This window comes from Amblyomma americanum, chromosome 1 (genome assembly GCF_052857255.1).
Source record: "Amblyomma americanum isolate KBUSLIRL-KWMA chromosome 1, ASM5285725v1, whole genome shotgun sequence".
In the NCBI taxonomy this organism is placed as follows: domain Eukaryota; kingdom Metazoa; phylum Arthropoda; class Arachnida; order Ixodida; family Ixodidae; genus Amblyomma; species Amblyomma americanum.
Window position 1 is genome coordinate 445796304 of NC_135497.1, and position 16800 is coordinate 445813103.

The window sequence follows — 16800 nt, forward strand, 5'->3', positions numbered from 1 at the left end:
TACAAAGACTAAGGTAATAAATTTCCGTACAAGGAACAAGCCAGTCGAACTACAACGCGCTCCTAAATACGCGGGTCAAGAAATTCAAATTGTTGACAGCCACAAAATCCTTGGAGTTACTTTCTCGTCGCATCTTAGCTGGGATCGGCATGTGGAAAATATTTGTAAAAAGCTCTCTTCAGTAGCAGGTGTTCTATCACGATGTCTAATGACTCCTTCCCACTCACGTGAAAATTCAAATTTATCATGCTCTTTTCGGTTCCGTTTTGAATTATTGTAACTCTGTTTGGGCAACCACCACAAAAACATGAGATAAAAATACAAGTTCTGCAGAAGAAAATGATCCGCTACATTGCAAACCTTCCTTATCTCTCTCCAACGCAAACGGCTTTTAGAAATTATTACATAATTCGTTTTGAGCACAAGTATATGTTTTTCGCATTTTGAAGTTATTTTACCATTCTTCTTCTGCTCATAGATTTTTCTTAATACGTACTGCACATTTAAGGACCGCTTCGAATCGACTCTACACCCGAAACACCGATCTCTGGTATATTCAATATTTTCGAAATAATCATAAACTACAAAAAATTTGAACACAATTTACCGACCACTCTTAATAAGTACAAAGTTTTGGCTAGTGTTAAACCAAGCGAGTTAAAAATGTATTTTGTTAATATATAGCCAGGCTGCATTTTTTTATGTGCCTCTGTTGTCTGCCGGTGCCATGTATGCCTATTGAGTGCTTTTTCTCTTCATTTTTCTCGGGTCCTCTCTGTTTTCATGAGTCTGCAAACTATTGCTAGTGAACATACATGCTCATTGTTTTCATTGCATTGAATATATATGTCACTTGCTTCGTTGTTTTTTGTGTTTGTTATAATCTATATATATTTGTAAGCATTTTTTTCTTGCTTGAAGTGCGTTTGTCGTGTACTGCCATTTCACAGGTGCTTGGGCCCCATCAAGCTGCTTTTTAGCAGCTTTTAGCCCTTGCATCTCTCTAGGATGTAACTTGTATTCTGGAAAAATAGTGAAATGAAATGAAATTGCATTTTGAAGAGAAAGACAAGGTTTCATTTTGCAGTGTAAGCTTGCGTCTCTAAAATGAAAAGAGAACGTTACCTCGCACCGCATGGGCTTGTCGTTTGACTCCTCGTTGACCCCATTGAAAAAAAAGGACGTCTCTAGGAAACTATTTGCGGAATCTTTCCCCCGCTTCAGGTGGAGAGGGGGAAAGGAGGTGGGGGTTGACCGAAATGAAGTGCGTAAACCCTGCGGCGGCCCAGTCTTCTTTTTGTTTGTGTGGTTCAACCCGTCCCAGTCCTCCCTACGTCTGACTACGCCCTTAGATGTCCCCTATCCACTAGGGGTAATTCCCTTCCCCTGGCTAAATTTGTGTTGTTTGTCCAGGTGAAATAATTTTTAGTATCATATTTGAAAACAATGCTTATAAATTTTTCAGAAACTTTTTATATTTTTGTTTTTATGTGATTTGAATTTTGTTTTTGTATTATACATGATCACGTGACTCCTTTGTTCCGCAGTTTTGTCCCCCGTTGCATAGTGCAAGCGTCGTCGCTGATCCCTCGGTCTGCGATCTTGCTGTTGCGCTAATTGCTGTATACATTGCAGTAATTGCACTGTTTTTTTACCGCATTGTCCAGCCGCAGCTCCGTTGAGCTTTCTTTGTGGCCGTTGCCATATTCTGTGTTGCGCTGGGCGCGCACTGTTCTACTATTGAGAGTTTCTCCTTGTTTGCTCCGTTGCGCGTTCTTTGTTTGCCAGTGTGAATTGTGTTTGTGTCTGTCGCCGAGGCGCCCTTCTAGGAATGGAGGGACCAAGCGCACCACCCGCAGAGTCACCTGTACGAGATAAGTATCAGTGTCCTGTGTGCCAAGCTGAGTTTGTTTTGGAGCAATCTCGAAGGAGGCATGTGCGAAAGCAGCATCCCGAAACTGCAAGCTCTCTTAGTGGTAGTGCGAAAGCCTCCTACAGTTGTGATCAGTGTACTAATGTGTTTGGCCGCCGTGGCCAATTGTTGCAGCACCACAAGCAGAATCACGGGTTCGTGTCGAGGCTCAGTACGCATCAGTTCTCTTCCTATTCAGGTGAGGAAGATGCACGTGTTCTTGGCGTCATTTTTTTGTGTCTGTGCATGCACGAAAAGAAGTGTGAGCTTGTGTACAAACGCGAGTAGGCTTGCGTTAGAGCGCTCGCGTAGCGTTTACTGCATGCACGAGAGAGTTGTAAGCTTGTGTACAAACGCGAGTAGGCTTGTGTTAGAGCGCTCGCGTAATGTCCTGCGGAGGAAAAGGGAGCGAAATTTTAAAGCAGACAGTGGTTTCACAGCAACACATTAAATCGCTTCGCTTCCACGTACCCACATAAACGACAAAGGTATGACGGTCGAGTCACCAACATAGCAGATTTGAAGCTTCACCTTTCCTCCCGCAGCATAGCGTTCTTGACAAGTCGGCCCACGTCCGTACATACCAGTGCATTGCAAATTATATCGCTGGGTAAACTAAGGAACAAGCACAACAAATGCAGGACTTCCTGGTTTATTCAAACGACGCTGTTCGCATGCACAACCATTGAGTCTGCCACCAGAACAGCAGCAGAAGTGCTGGGTAAATTAGAAAAAAAATAGGCTGACAAATGCAAATGAAGGGGAAACATTATGCACCTCAATGCTTGTGCTTATCTGCTGTGTATTGCTCTCTCCTCTGTAAATTTTAATGCACAACTTGGAGCAACAGTGCACCTCTTCTTTCCGCTTTGGCAAACATGCATTATTTTCGAGGGTGAGAACTCGGACACAATGAAGCTACAAGCTTGCGCATATGTCCCTCTTGCTAGGAAATATTTCCCGCAACTGGCGAAATGATGGTCTTTTCTTTTTGTGAACAGCTGACGAAAACGTATTGTCCACTAAAAAGTCATCAGTGCTCACTCTGTACTCTTAATGAAAGAGTATGGCTACTTTCTGCATGATATGTATATTGTATCTGCAGGTTACTAATACAAATACGAAACTTATTTTGAGGCAGAAGCCTTGCTTGCTCTATGGAGCGAAAACTTGTGTGTGTTAAAGTTCAATGGTAACCATAAAAGATGGCGAACTCATGCAACCTGGCATGTAGCCGTTAAATTAATGATTGGCTGCGGGAGGTTGCTCGAGAGTGACAACCTGCTGTTGAGTTGAGGAAAGCCGGACCAGCGACCGGTTTATTGCCCGGGCAGGCGAACATTGCCCAGAAGGAGCTCGCGCGGCTCGCACAGCGTGCATCACGTGATCGCGCAGCCAGGCGTGTTCTCGCTCTAGCCCTATGCAGTGGCTACACTACTGCCTACAACACCTGTATCGCACAAATTCCACCGGTGGCAGCATCTGCCATCCCATGGTAGTAGTGGCTTGTGAAGCGCTACCTGCATTGCACGAATTCTTCCTTTGGCAGCACCTGCTATCCCAGGGCACTAGGGCACCACTTAACTGCTGTACCACTGTGCTAGCCGTGGCATGAGGACTCCCAGGAAAGTAGACTAATTCTGCATATATGGGCATTAACCCACTAGCTATCGCATCATACCCTTATAATGGCGCCGAGCATGGGCTGTGGTATGGTGGCGACTGTCTTCAAGAGGTTAGCGTGCAGGTCACAAGGGGTGCAGCAGTGTTTTGGTGGTGGCTATGCAGAGCCATTCAGATGTACAATTGCCGGCTGCATGGCATCTGATTACATAACGCCGTTTACTAACAGTCTTAAGTGTGTGCGTCTTTTTAATGTGGTAGCGTTGAAGGTCCCATTGTCAAGAAAGTGCGGTGTCGGTGTTGGTGGCATTGTAAGCGAAAAATCACGAGTATGACTCTGGAAAGTAGTCCCCAGGGAGCAAGCTAGGAGGCAGGTGGCCCGCCTACGTCACGTGACTTTGTGGCATCCTCAAAGCCTGCCTGCCCATTGCAAACTGCCCACCTTGGCAGGTGGCAGCTAAATGAACGCTTGGTATTTGAGAAGAGGCCTGGGTCATTTAAGACCTGCAGCTGGGAGCAGCTGCCATTGCAGGACAGTGGTGAATTGCTTATCCGCTGCACCACTACACTAGTTGGGGTATGAGGACTCTAAGGGATCCATGAATGTAAAGTAGAGAATGACCTTTTGCATGTATGGGAATTAATCCACTATGCTATCGTGTCATACCCTTAAGCTGGAGTTTTTTCCCCTCCGATTTTTTTCACTGTAATTTGAAACTGCAGCCTTTGTGAAACTTATTTATTGTGTACAGTATTGTATCTGTCAATACAGCATTTGCTAGCCGGGGGTAGCGCACAGTTGCGTCGTACCAATAGTCCATGACTTCAACACCTTTACTTGGGGGGGGGGGGGGGGGGGGCTTGCTTCACTTCCAGTAAGTACAGAGTAGATCACGCTTGGCTAGAGCGCTCGAGCGGTGTGCTGCGAAGCAAATAAAGTTAAATCTTATCGCAGCTGCTCTGCTGAGGGTAGGGCGCTGGTGCGTGTGCGTTTCACATGAATATTAGGCTGATCTTAAGCGCAAGTATTATCAGTGAATGTCTACCTACTTTATAATTTTGCTTTATTTCCACCGGGCTGCACTGCTCGAGCGCTGTAGACAAGTGTGATCGACTCTTTACTCATTAAACTGCTTGCAAAAAGAGTGTGCATCGGTCATGGAAATCAAAACAGCTCGATATTGATCAGATGACTGACTCAGCAAGCGCTTCTGAAGTGGATCCAGTATGGCTGCCAAATTCCATAATGTTAAATGGTTTCCTTCTTCTGTCGGCCGCCCCTCTTTGTCGCGCCAACTTAAGGGCATTGTAGTTGAAAAATCGGGTAAATTGCGTTTCATCCGATCTTTTAAGAACATCTTTGAAGTGTAAAAATTTTAAATAGGGTAAAGTCAGGTTTTACCTAAAAACAAAAAAAAACCCTATGTACTCAGGGTGCCTAGTGCCTCCATAATTAAAGACGCTTAGCTACTGCCCTCAGTCGCCCCTGATGAAGGAGCCGAGTCGGCTTCGAAACGTTAGGTTAAAGTTAAATTTTTGGTTGGAGTTGTGCAGTTTATTATAAGTCTTCAAACCCAACCAGACAGGCAAATCTGTCAAAATGTTTAGTTTTCAATCTAGTTTAAGTACCATGTCCCCTCTGTCCTTCGCAAAAGATAAGCTGTTACCTGATCCTCACCATCTGATTTCCCCCTTTGCATTACTCTTAAGGCTTTCTTCACTTGCTCTTTTGTTACTGGTGGTATGTCACAGTGCTGTCCGCTACTGCCTCTCATTATTAACGTCCTGATTGCATTGGCTACTCTATAGATTGGTTACTGTATAGAATGACAGTCTCTTAACGAATACATCTGGTTTTCTAGTGAGAGCTACACTGGGCTACCAGTCGAGCATTTCGCGGTAGCTGGAAGAGGCCAGTTGTGCGCATGTGCTGTTACCATGGCAACCGAAGAGGAGCAGTAGGTGCGCCGCGTTCTTAGTCGCCGCCTTGCCGCACGCCCCTCTATCACCCGAACCGTGCGTCGCAAGCGCAGCATTGCGTATAAAAGGCGGAGATGTAATGGGCGTCTCTATCACAACGTTTGACATGGATGCAGAGAAGGCGAGTCCAGCTGCTTTTTAATGGTGGTATAGACAAGAGAAAATTAACTCTTCCGATCCTGAGGTTTTCGCCTGGCACTTGGCTACTCAGCAAAGAGAGAATGAGTGTAAGAAGGCGGAGAAAGCAGCGGAGACGCCCGAACAGAGAGGAACGGCTTGCCAAACTGAGATGCCAGACTGCCGAGCATAATAGACGGCGCAAAGCCGCCGACATGGAGCCCAGTGTCTCAGTGTCCCAGTGTCTAAACATACAATGACCACAGCAAGCTCAGCCAGGGAAACGTATACCTCTCGATACATATATTCTGGCATAGATGAGCTAAGCCACTTCTAATTTTTGTCTATGGCTAGTTTCCTCGTCACTGCTTTTAGACTACGTCCATTCTTTAGAGCATGGTAGATTCTCTCCATATTGTAACATACTTGTTGATGGAGGGTGTTTTAATACATGGTGCTGGTCAAGACGGCACAGCATGAGCGCTAAATCACCGTCTTCCAGGTCAGCTACATGCCACCTGGCAATACTATAGTCGGATACAACTCAAGTCTGGCGCGAAGCTCCGGCCCACATTCAGGACCTCTCCACACAATTCTTCCACAACAAAAAGTAGTCTGTAACTTTTCTTGTTACCTAAAGAAAAAAAAGAAAAAGCTACTTACAAGGGAAATAATTGTAAGCTGTAGAGTTTTAAAAACGTGGCTTGTTTGCTGTACTCAAACAGTGAAAAGCTGATTTAGTTTACTATTTTGATTGGCCAGCGGAGTAATACACCGCGGATCATGGCCCTCTGTTAGCAACCGCTTTCTGTTCTTTTTTAGGTTGTGTCTGACTATAGGTGGCACTATTGCCCCTTCCGAGAAAGAGAAGCATTGTCGTGATGCTGACAGCATTGCGGTCGACAGAAGGTTAAAATTGAAAATAACCGGGGGAGGGGGGGGGGCGGAGTGAGCAAAGTATACCAGCTGAAGCGTGTTACGACTTCAACATGTTTGCTTGCCGTTACCGTGTATAGAACGGCTTAAGCCGCACAATGTGCACAATGTCAAGAGCTGAGTTGTTGGCGTCATGGTAGCACGGCACTCCGAAGGACCAGCGCACAAAAACAACGGACAGAGTAGAAGAAGGACGACGTAGACGTCTACGTCGTCCTTCTTCTACTCTGTCCGTTGTTTTTGTCTTCTACTCTGTCCGTTGTTTTTGTGCGCTGGCCCTTCGGACTTCATGGATAACCAACTAGCCCAACAGCAAGTGTTGCACGGCACTGTCCGAAAGCACTTGATAGTCGACGTCACTGACTCACCGTAGCACTCTTTAAGGGCCAAACTAGCGCCACAGTAGTTTCTCAGACAAGCGGTGGCAATGAACAGGGGTCCATATGCAGATTTGGTCGCCGGGTTTGTAGTCAACCCGGCGAAAGCAAAGGTTGTAGTGGCGTGCACTTGTACTGTGATGTTGCCGGATCTGCATGTGGGCCAGCCGACTGCCTTCTTCAGCTTGTTGGGCAAATTGTTGGGCGCCTGGGATGAGTTGGGCATAATCTGGGCACAAGATCAGGCATACTATGTACCTCACATCTGTACACGAGGTGAAACGGCGTGAAGCGCATAATTTCCTTCAGGGGGTGTTGTTGGCGAAGCTGACATACGGCAGGACTTCATCCCAAGCTTTGTGCTGTGCATCTACATACATTGACAGCATGTCCGCGATGGGTGTGTTCAATGAATGATAGGTCAACTGAGAAATCAATTAACTGCGGCGTAAACGCCGATCATCTGTCAGTAATCGTGTACGAAAGGCGCCATGCCGCAAGACATTGTGCATGAAAAACTCTGTGATATCAGAAGCTGTACTACGAGGGATTGCCGTGGTTTTGGCATAGCGAATGAAATAGTCTGTGCCAGCTATAATCCCATTGTTTCTGGTCAGCAACAAAGGGAAAGGGCTGAGGAGGTCCATACCTGTTTGGTCGAAAGGAGCGCGAGGGGCTGTAATGGGCTTAAATGATGGCGTCTTCCGGTGCTCGCATTCTCTGGAGCTTTTAATGTAACGTTTGACAGCGCCGGTGAGTCCCGGCCAGTAGGACATGCTCTGCACTGTGGCGAGCGTTCGTGAGAAAACGCAAGTGGCCACATGTGGGCTATTGTGGCAAGTGAAAAGTGCGTCAGCATGAATATCAGCTGGAATTACGAGATGGTAAGCTCTATTGTGGCCTCGAGTTGTACAGGAGACCATACCGCAAACAGAAGGAGCTGAGATAGAGAGAAGTGTCAAGATAGATTCGTATTGTTGCCTTCAAGGTGGTCAATGATAGGGTGAATGTCCGCATCCGCCTGCTGCTGGGTCATCAGGCGGTGTGCGAGCCAGTGTTTCCACGTGTTCGTGTTTACGGCCTGACTTTTATACAGTAGTGATGTCAAATTCCTGGAGCCGTAAGCTCCTTCGTAGCAGGCGCCCAGACGGGTCTCGCAAATTTGCCAGCCAGCGTAGATAGTGATGATCAGTTACGAAAGGGCAATTTTATGATGGCCCGCATGACCACAAGACATTCTTTCTCAGACGTAGAGTAATTGATTTCGGCGTAAGAAAGAGTGCGGCTAGCATATGTAGGAACCCTCTCAAGGCCATCTTGGTGTTGGACAAGGACAGCATGAAAACTGATGTTGCTGGCATCGGTGTGAACCTCGGTGTTGGCATCTTCTTTGAAGTGTGCAAAAACGGAAGATGCTTGAAGGTGCTGGCGTAGCATGGTGAAAGCAGTGTGTTGCTTGGTGGCCCACACAAAGGAGATATTACTAGTGAGGCATGTCAACGGCTCTGCAGTTGTGAAGTCAGCAATAAAGCGCCAGTAATCCGCACAGAGACTCAGGAAGTGCTTGAGGGCTTTCTTGTCAGTAGGAACAGGAAAATGTGCGACGGCGGCAGTCTTCTCGGGGGTCCGGCCGCATTCCTTCAGCTCTCACAACGTGACCCAGAAGTTTGAGGTCTTTCTAACTGAAATGGCACTTCTGGGGCTTCAGGTCTGCCAATCGGAGGCCTTCGAGGACAGCCTGCAGTCGCTGGGGATGCTCATCAAGCGTTTTCGGAAAACGATGACACCCAAGTACACAAGACAGCTTTTCCGCTTATCACCTGTGAGGACAGTGTCCATCATCCGTTGAAACATGGAAGGGGTGTTGCACAAGCTGAAAGAAAGCAGTTTGAATTCATAGAGGCCATGTGGTGTCACAAAAGCGGTGTTCTTGTGGTCCCTTTCATCTAGTTCAGTTTGCCAATAGCCGCTTTTCCAAGTCGACTGAGAAGCACTTAGTGCAACACAATTTGTCCAGCGTGTCGTCATTGCGCGGCAACGGGTAGACGTCCTTTTCGGTCACACTGTTCAGTTTTGCATGGTTGACACAAAACCGCAGAGCAGCGTCCTTCTTTTTAGCCAGGATGACAGGCGAAGATCACGGGCTTTGGGAAGGTTTAGCTACTCCATTGTCAAGTATCTCCTGAACTTGCGATCCTTAGAGGAAACATGAAGTGATGAGTGTTTGGCGAACCTGCGAGGAAGAACCAAAGCACGGCTTGAATTCGAGCAGTGGTTGCTCCAAGGCCAGCCGTTGCTTCCCGGACAGGTGGCAGTTGATGCCGACGTTTTCAAGGTAGGGCTCGTCAGTGCCTGCTGCAGCAGATGCAAAGCAGAAGCGATACCAGTTCCAGGAAAAGCGTGCTGGTGCTCATTATAAAGATTAGTGAAAAGGATCGCGGACTGGCCACCATGAAGCGTCAGTAGGCTGTGAGCAGCGCAGATGCCCTGCTTCAGCATCATGCTGCTTCAGCATCATGCAAGTCGTCGTAGGTGACTTCCAATAAAATACTGCTCCGTGGTGGCAACGTGACGATGTCTCCAGAGATGCGAAGCGTGGCACTATGGCAGCAAGAGCTGGTCAGTTGGGTGGTCATGCCGCTCGAAAAGGTAATAATTTGGTGTAGATGATTGCACCATACTTCTGCACAGTCAATGCCAATAATCAGATCCCAGGAGCAATTGCACAGAACGACGCAACTGAAAACGTACATCCATTAATTTGATTGCCAACTGTGCAAATACCCTTTAGGATAACGAGACGACCACTATCGAATCGAATAGTCAGCCCCAGTGTCCACTAATGCAGTCTCTGTGACCGTCGAGAATAACCTATGCCTAAAGAAACACGATTGTCTGGCTTGGATGAGGGTGCCATCAGTTCGTGTTCGGAGTGTAGCAGCGACAGCGGTAGGTCTTCAGCGCAGCGACTCCTAGCGACCACGCCCCCTGAAGGTCGATGGTCTCAGTTTTCCCGGCGAGGTCTGGACGATGGACCCTGTGCCGATCCCAGGGAGCTGTGCGGGGTCAGCGAAGGTGAGCGTGACTAACGTGGTACACGGGATAGAAGTATGCTACAGTGAATTGATATAAAGGGTCAGTCGCTGTTCCGCAAGGAAGTCTTCAGTGGCAGGGGGTTGGTGGACAAACTGGGGTCTCGGAGAATCAGCGCGAAAACCCTGCAGGCTGAGGTGTCAGTAAGAGCAATAGCGGTACAGGTGGCCTGGTTCTCCGCATTGAAAGCAATGTGGCCAGCTGTCAGGTGTGCACCAGATGTCGGCCTTCCACAGGGACGCTTCGCGATCATTGTTGGCACTGGGGGCAGCATAACAGGATGGGTTGCATGAATCGGTGCTGATGAAGTGGGAACCAAATGCCGCACAACCTTACCATAGGTGGTAGTCTCTCGGTGGACGTGGTGTTTCCACAATAGAGCCCGGGACGCCTGTTGCACCTTTTTGCAAACAAGAGCGGAGATCAAACCCAGCGTAAGCTGCAAAACTTGCGAAGCTCTTCACGCACAATTTTGCGAATCAGATTGCGCAAATTGTTACGGCGGCTCATGGTGGTGGCAAACGATGCGGTTACTGCAGCAGCATGCACGGGCTGCTTTTATGTCGTGAACAAATGAAAATGACCCCAGGTGGCCAAAGACAACTATGTTCTGTGCATGGCAGGCCTTAGCACCTCACGGCTTTGGTGCATTTACTGCTCAAGCATTGTTTGAATGTACGTAAAGGCTCTTTGGCCTATCTAGCCTTTTTAGTCATGCTCATCACAGACTTTTCTTCTGTCATCTGCCTTTTGCTTGGGCAAAATATAGATGACTGATTGATTGAATGTAGTAGTGCATGCATTGCGGTAACATTTTTTTTGGCAGCATAGTTAATCATGTTCTTAGCAGCCATATGAGGATAAAACGAAAAATTTCGACGGCAAGCACCGAAATACGAGAACTCTTCTTGCTGTTTTCCTGCCCATTCATGTAGAACACAAAGTAAAGAAAAATGATAAGGTACTGACTGATGTCCGTGCTGTACAGATATGTACACGCTGTTGCACCGAGTGGTGACGGCCACTGTGGCTTGATGGGCCTGCTTCTTGTGGCACAGTTATTCTGCACTAAAATACATGATTGGCAAACAAGCTCTGGTCGCGATTTTGGCTGTGGTATCAAGATCTAAATAGTTCTTGCACCATGATCTCAAGGCAGGATGTGAATTGTTCTTGGCTAAGAGAAATTTCAAGCCAACTGAACACAATGTTAAAAATTGCACCAGAACCCTTTCTGTACGTAGGTTATGTGCGGCTTGAATTCCAGCAGTCCTGCATTGTGCGGGACCCCAACACCTAGGTTCTCGTTAAGTTTCTGGGACATCTTTTTGCCTTTTGAAAGTTCAGCCAGAACGGTCTTTGGCTGAACCGTATGTCGCCTGAAAAGAAATTTGTGTTCGACAAGCTGTACTAGGTGCAAATCGGACACAGAAAAGAGGGCCACAAAGCATACGACGAGGTGGATTATGTTCCGTTTCATACATCAGGTGCAACGTTGTGAAAGGTACAGAAGTAGTCCATGCGTAAAAATAAAGGGAGGTGTGTTACTCCGCACTTGTTCTGTGACCGAGTGGTCTAAGGCACGAGAAAGTGACAGTGTGTCGTCAGCAGTAATAGTGCATTTAATTGGGTTCATGACGAATGTGGGATGTAGTAACCTTCGATATTGTTATTGCGCTATTCATGGTTTACATAAACAAGAACGACACATACAGACAGGGCATCGGGTAATCTGGCGGCGCATTGCTCCAAGTGCAAAAACTGTAATTAAGCCATTGCTTGTTAGCAACGCTGTCATCCTGCGATCCCAAGATAAAATGCAAAGGGAGCTTTATGAAGCATTTTGCATGACGTCTGAGAAGGAAGGCACTTGCGTAAGCGACCCTTCGGTACCGCTGACGAAGCGAGAGATTAACTTTTTAAGGAAGTGAAAAGACTGCATCCTCCACACATGCCTGTCAGCAGAAGATTAGACAACTCTTCTTCATGAAGCTACCTGTTTTTGTGTCCCTTCTTTTCTCATCTTAACATTTCATATAAAACGAAGTTCCCACGCAATAAAATCAGTTGATAGTTTGCGCCCTGTCTGTATGTGTCGTTCTTGTTTGTGTAAACCATGAGTAGCGCAATAGCAATGTCGAAGATTACAAACCAACTAGGCCCATTTGAAGCTCTTCTTGGATGTAGTAAGCCTGCAGGCAAAGCATTTCCTATGTTATAGTGTCTACTACTATTTGGTCGTGGGTGTAGGCAGCGCAAACAAGAGCGCTAGCTTTGATTGCATTGCACTTGATGTATGAAACAGAGTATAGTCATGAAGCATAAATGGCTGTCGGCCTGCTACGAGCCTGGCTTGTCCGAGTCCTCGGGTAGCTCTAAGTCCTCGGAGGGAGTGTAGCTTGAAAGCAGTACAAGATCACAATGCTCGCTACGCCACAAGTTATCAATGTGCAAGCAGAGTCTCACGTGGAGGCGATCAAATTTTTCCTAGCAGTGGGAATAATTTTGCCTCATATTCCTAAGAGGCATACTTTTTTAACACAACAGTGTGATGCATCCCTGGTGAAAAACGGGGTTTCATATCTGTTCGGTACCCGCCACGGTGACTCAGTGGTTAGGGCGCTCAACTCCTGATCCGGAGTTCCCGGGTTCGAACCCGACTGCGGCGGCTGCGTTTTCATGTAGGGAAAACTCTAAGGCGCCCGTGTGCTGTGTGATGTCTGTGCACGTTAAAGATCCCCAGGTGGTCGAAATTATTTCGGAGATCACTGCGGCACCTCTTCCTTCCTTTCTTCTTTCACTCTCTCATTTATCCCTTCCCTTACTGATGCATTTCAGATGTCCAACGATATACGAGACAGATAGTGCGCCATTTCCTTTCCCCGAAAATCAATTATTATTATTATTATATCTGTTTGAGCGGTTTTTTATATGATGTGGTAGGTTACGAGTGTGAGTGAGATACTAGAGGCACGAATTAAGAGATTAGTGATTAAATTAGTAGCAAAATGCGTGTATGCGAACAAGGTTTCGCAAGGTGAGGTGCAGACAGTGGCCATTAATGCTGTTGCATCATACCCTTAAACGGTAACTGAAAAGGGGTAAAAATAGGTGATGGTAATGATGTATACTGAATCACGTATCATCCTTCCGTGAAAATTTTTCATCTAGGCTCTGTAGCTCTACACATATCTGCAATTAAAAATGACCTCTGCGTTTTCCCTCTCAAATCACACGCAGAGTGAAGTTAAGAAATATTCACATTATAGACATGTGCTGCACTCCACCCACAAAGCATTCATTACCAGGGAACTCTGCACACTTGGTTATTTTTTTGTGTTAGCTCTTCTTCCAATTGCTTGTTTCGTGTCTGCTCTCAGATTTCAAGATGCGGGGATAAATCGCGTGATCATAGCTGTAACACCTCAATTCAGCAAAATGTGACACCCCACTACGTGACCGCGCGCGCGTGCAGTTGCCGAGCCGGCACAGCGGCTGGATTATATCCTATACTGGCGTTCTGCTATATGTGTACCGTCTGAGCGGGCGCCAAGACTGGTGCCACTTGGGATCACCATTGGTGATAAAATCGTGGCCCGCCTGTTTGGCACAGAGGGTTCGGAGTGTGGCAAACAGAAGGGCATGATTGGGCACACTAAGTTGTTAGTTGAATGTAAACCCGGAGTGTGTGGGGGATTCGTACCCATAACCTTTGGTCTTCGAAACCGTAATGGAGGCAGCCTTTAGAGGGCCGTGGTGGGTGAACCAGTGGTCGCAGAGGGATGCGAGCGGCACCAAACGAATCATCGTTGCTTGGTGTACACATTGGTATCGAAATTTGTCGAAAGCATAGGTGAAAGCAACTTAGCTAATGCTCTTCATTTGATTTCGCATTGGTAAATCATTCTTTAATTTTTCTCTTTGCCGCCTGCTGCCCCACTGCGGTTAGAAAGCAAACGAGAGTGGGAAGGGCACACAATGCATTCTGCCAGGGCCAGGCAAGCACCTCGCCTTCTTCGCTGCGGCTCTGGTGAACTAGTGACAGCGTTCCCTGACTGCCGTGCTGTGCAAAAGCTGGGATTTTTAATGATGTGTTGTAAACAGTCAGCTTCTTTTTGAGGACTTGAGTGCACCATGCACTCCCAGGTTGTATATCCTCTACATAATTGCACGCATTTCATAGCCACCTTGTTAAACACTGTCAGGGACCCTTTAAAGGTAGACGTGAAGCGTCCCCCCCTTTTTAAGTGGGGCTTATTGTCCCAAGGCAACTCTAGCAATGAGGGACGACACAGTGGAATACTGATAATTTCTGCTGTCATGGTATCTCGCCTTTCACATCTACTAAAATGTGGCCACTATGGCTGGCATCGAGTCAGCCTTGCCCAGTGCCCTAAGCACTGAACCATCACGGCAGGGCTGGACATGCTTTTCAGCCAAACACCATTATTTAAAGATAAGCATTTCCAGCGGCATATCCAAGTTTCATATCCACTACCTATAGATTAAGAGAAATTTTGCCCGCACGTCAGTGTGTAACGGAATTTTTTTTCAAGCACTATGCATTCAGTGCAATAGTACCTGTAGTTGATGCAAGGATTTCTGGTGTACTTGACAGTTATATAATGGTTGCCATTAGTATATCGTGCTGTATGCCTGTGTTTTCAGATTTTGGTTTCTCATAGCTTGCATTAGGTTGCTAGACTTTTGAAACGTATGGCAGCCATAACTCACACAACTGTACTGCACCGCTTTTGAAGGGCAAGGTAGGTTATAGTTAGTAACATCTGAGCAGTTAAAATATGTCACATATAAAGTCAAGCAGGTGCTGGGGTAGGTGGGCCTTAAGCACTTTGAGTGAGCCTTGAGCGATCACTTCTAGCCCATGTTCTGATGGCTGCCTTACATCTTGAACTTCAGCTAAAGGGTTAGCAAATCAAGTTTGCTCAGTGTATAATGTCTTCATTAAATATGTGCATTTGTATTTTTGTTTGCAGATTTTGCAGCCTTGAAGGAAATCGAAGAAATGAAGGAGAAAGTGAAATTCATAGCATCTAGTTGGCCTAAGCGTTGGTCCTCAGGAGTAACGCAGATGTACCTGTGGAATAGGTCAGGAATGCATGTGAAAACTGGAGAAGGGAAGCGGCAGCCAAAGTTAGTGGGCAGTGTGAAGTGCAACAAGCACTGCTTTGCAACTATGGCTGTCACACAAGAAGGTGAGAACGTAACTGTGGAGTACCAGGCTGATCATTATGGTCATGACAAAAGTGTGAAGCATCAGCGCTTGACATCCACCCAGAATGCCATAGCAGCAAAACTAAGCCTAGGAGTCCCTAGTAAAAGGATTTTGCTGGATGCACACGCAACTGGTGGAGATGAATTGAATGTGCTCCATACTTTGAACAGGCACGATGTTTACAATGTAAAGCACAAGTTTCATATTGGATATGAGGAGCAGAAAGACCCAGATGAGTTTGTCAGCATGAGGATGTGGATTGATGAGCTTCAAGAAACCTCAGCTTTGCTGTATGCTGATAAAGAGCTGCTTACAGAACAAGGCATAGGGAACTTTAAAATGGCTGTTATGAATAGCACTCAGAAGGAGTTCCTGCTCGAATATGGTAAGAAAAGTGTGTCCATAGACTCGACTCATGGCACTAATTCTCATGGCCTCCAACTAACAACATTGCTTGTAATTAATTGGCAAAGACTGGTCAGGGATTCCATGTGCCCACCTGCTCTCAAAACGTACTACGGAGGAAACTATGGTTGCTTTTTTTCAGGCAATCAAAGACAGACTTGGTGAGGCACTTTGCACTGAGCTCTTCATGTCAGATGATGCGCCAGCATATTACAATGCTTGAGGGAAGAGAGTCAACCAACCACGGCCGCCAACAAAAGTGACCTTCACACCGCTGCAGCAGAAAGAAGCATTGGCAGAGTGGTGTGTGAAAGTGCGTGAGGTTTCCGGGTGAGGTGACTGGGGGAAAAGAGAGCGTCCACGAGAGTCAACTTTTTTAGCTGGCAAGATTGACCGCAACCACGACCACCAACCATATTCACCTGCACTCCACTGCAACAGGAAGGCCAAGGAGTGGCAAAGTTGTGTGAAAGTGTGCCACTGCCAAGCACTCCTGGGACTGTAAGATGGTGACGACACCACATCTCCCTTGACAACTTGTTTTCTGTTCCGGAAGGGCCACTGCCTTTGAGAACCGCTGTGTTGTGTGCATGGACTGCCGCTGCGCCGCGATCATTGTATGTGTGTTTTTAAATTCGTATTCAGTGCGAACGTTTCGGTTCATTCTAATTATTATCTGACATCCTTAATCCTAACCACTATTGTATGTGTTCATTTTGCATATAGTTCAGCGGCAGACTGTAAATGTATATAGTGCTCTCTGTCATCCGTAATTGTAATCACTTGTACGTATGCAGATTACACAGATACAAGTGATTACAATTACGGACGATAGAGAGCACTATATACATGTGTTTACAGTATCTATCGCATGGCAGTCTTTGATTAATGTAGTATGGTTTTTGATTTGCCTGCGTGTGTGTCTTCATAAAAATATATGTGTTGTTTTTACCTGAATTTGTGGCTGTGTCCCATTCACAACGCGTCAAACTCCACCCCCTTCCGGCCTGGTTTGGCAAGGTGCTTCGCATTTCTGCTGAGCTGCGAGAGCACATATGCATGGTAGGAACACAGGTCAGCATATTCACAAATGCCTTCATTCTGCCTCACACTCAGGCTTG

At 46.6% G+C, this 16800-nt stretch overlaps 2 protein-coding genes across 2 annotated transcripts in view; one reads left to right on the forward strand and one right to left on the reverse strand.

The window, feature by feature from the left end:
* Positions 1-16800, reverse strand: part of LOC144115943 (uncharacterized) — a 457564-nt gene that overhangs the window by 417505 nt on the left and 23259 nt on the right. The window lies entirely within an intron of this gene.
* Positions 1810-16184, forward strand: LOC144125630 (uncharacterized). The gene is made up of 3 exons (XM_077659200.1): positions 1810-2111; positions 15036-15659; positions 16060-16184. The coding sequence occupies exons 1-3, from the start codon at positions 1832-1834 to the stop codon at positions 16182-16184; spliced, it is 1029 nt and encodes a 342-aa protein (XP_077515326.1). The 5' UTR covers positions 1810-1831.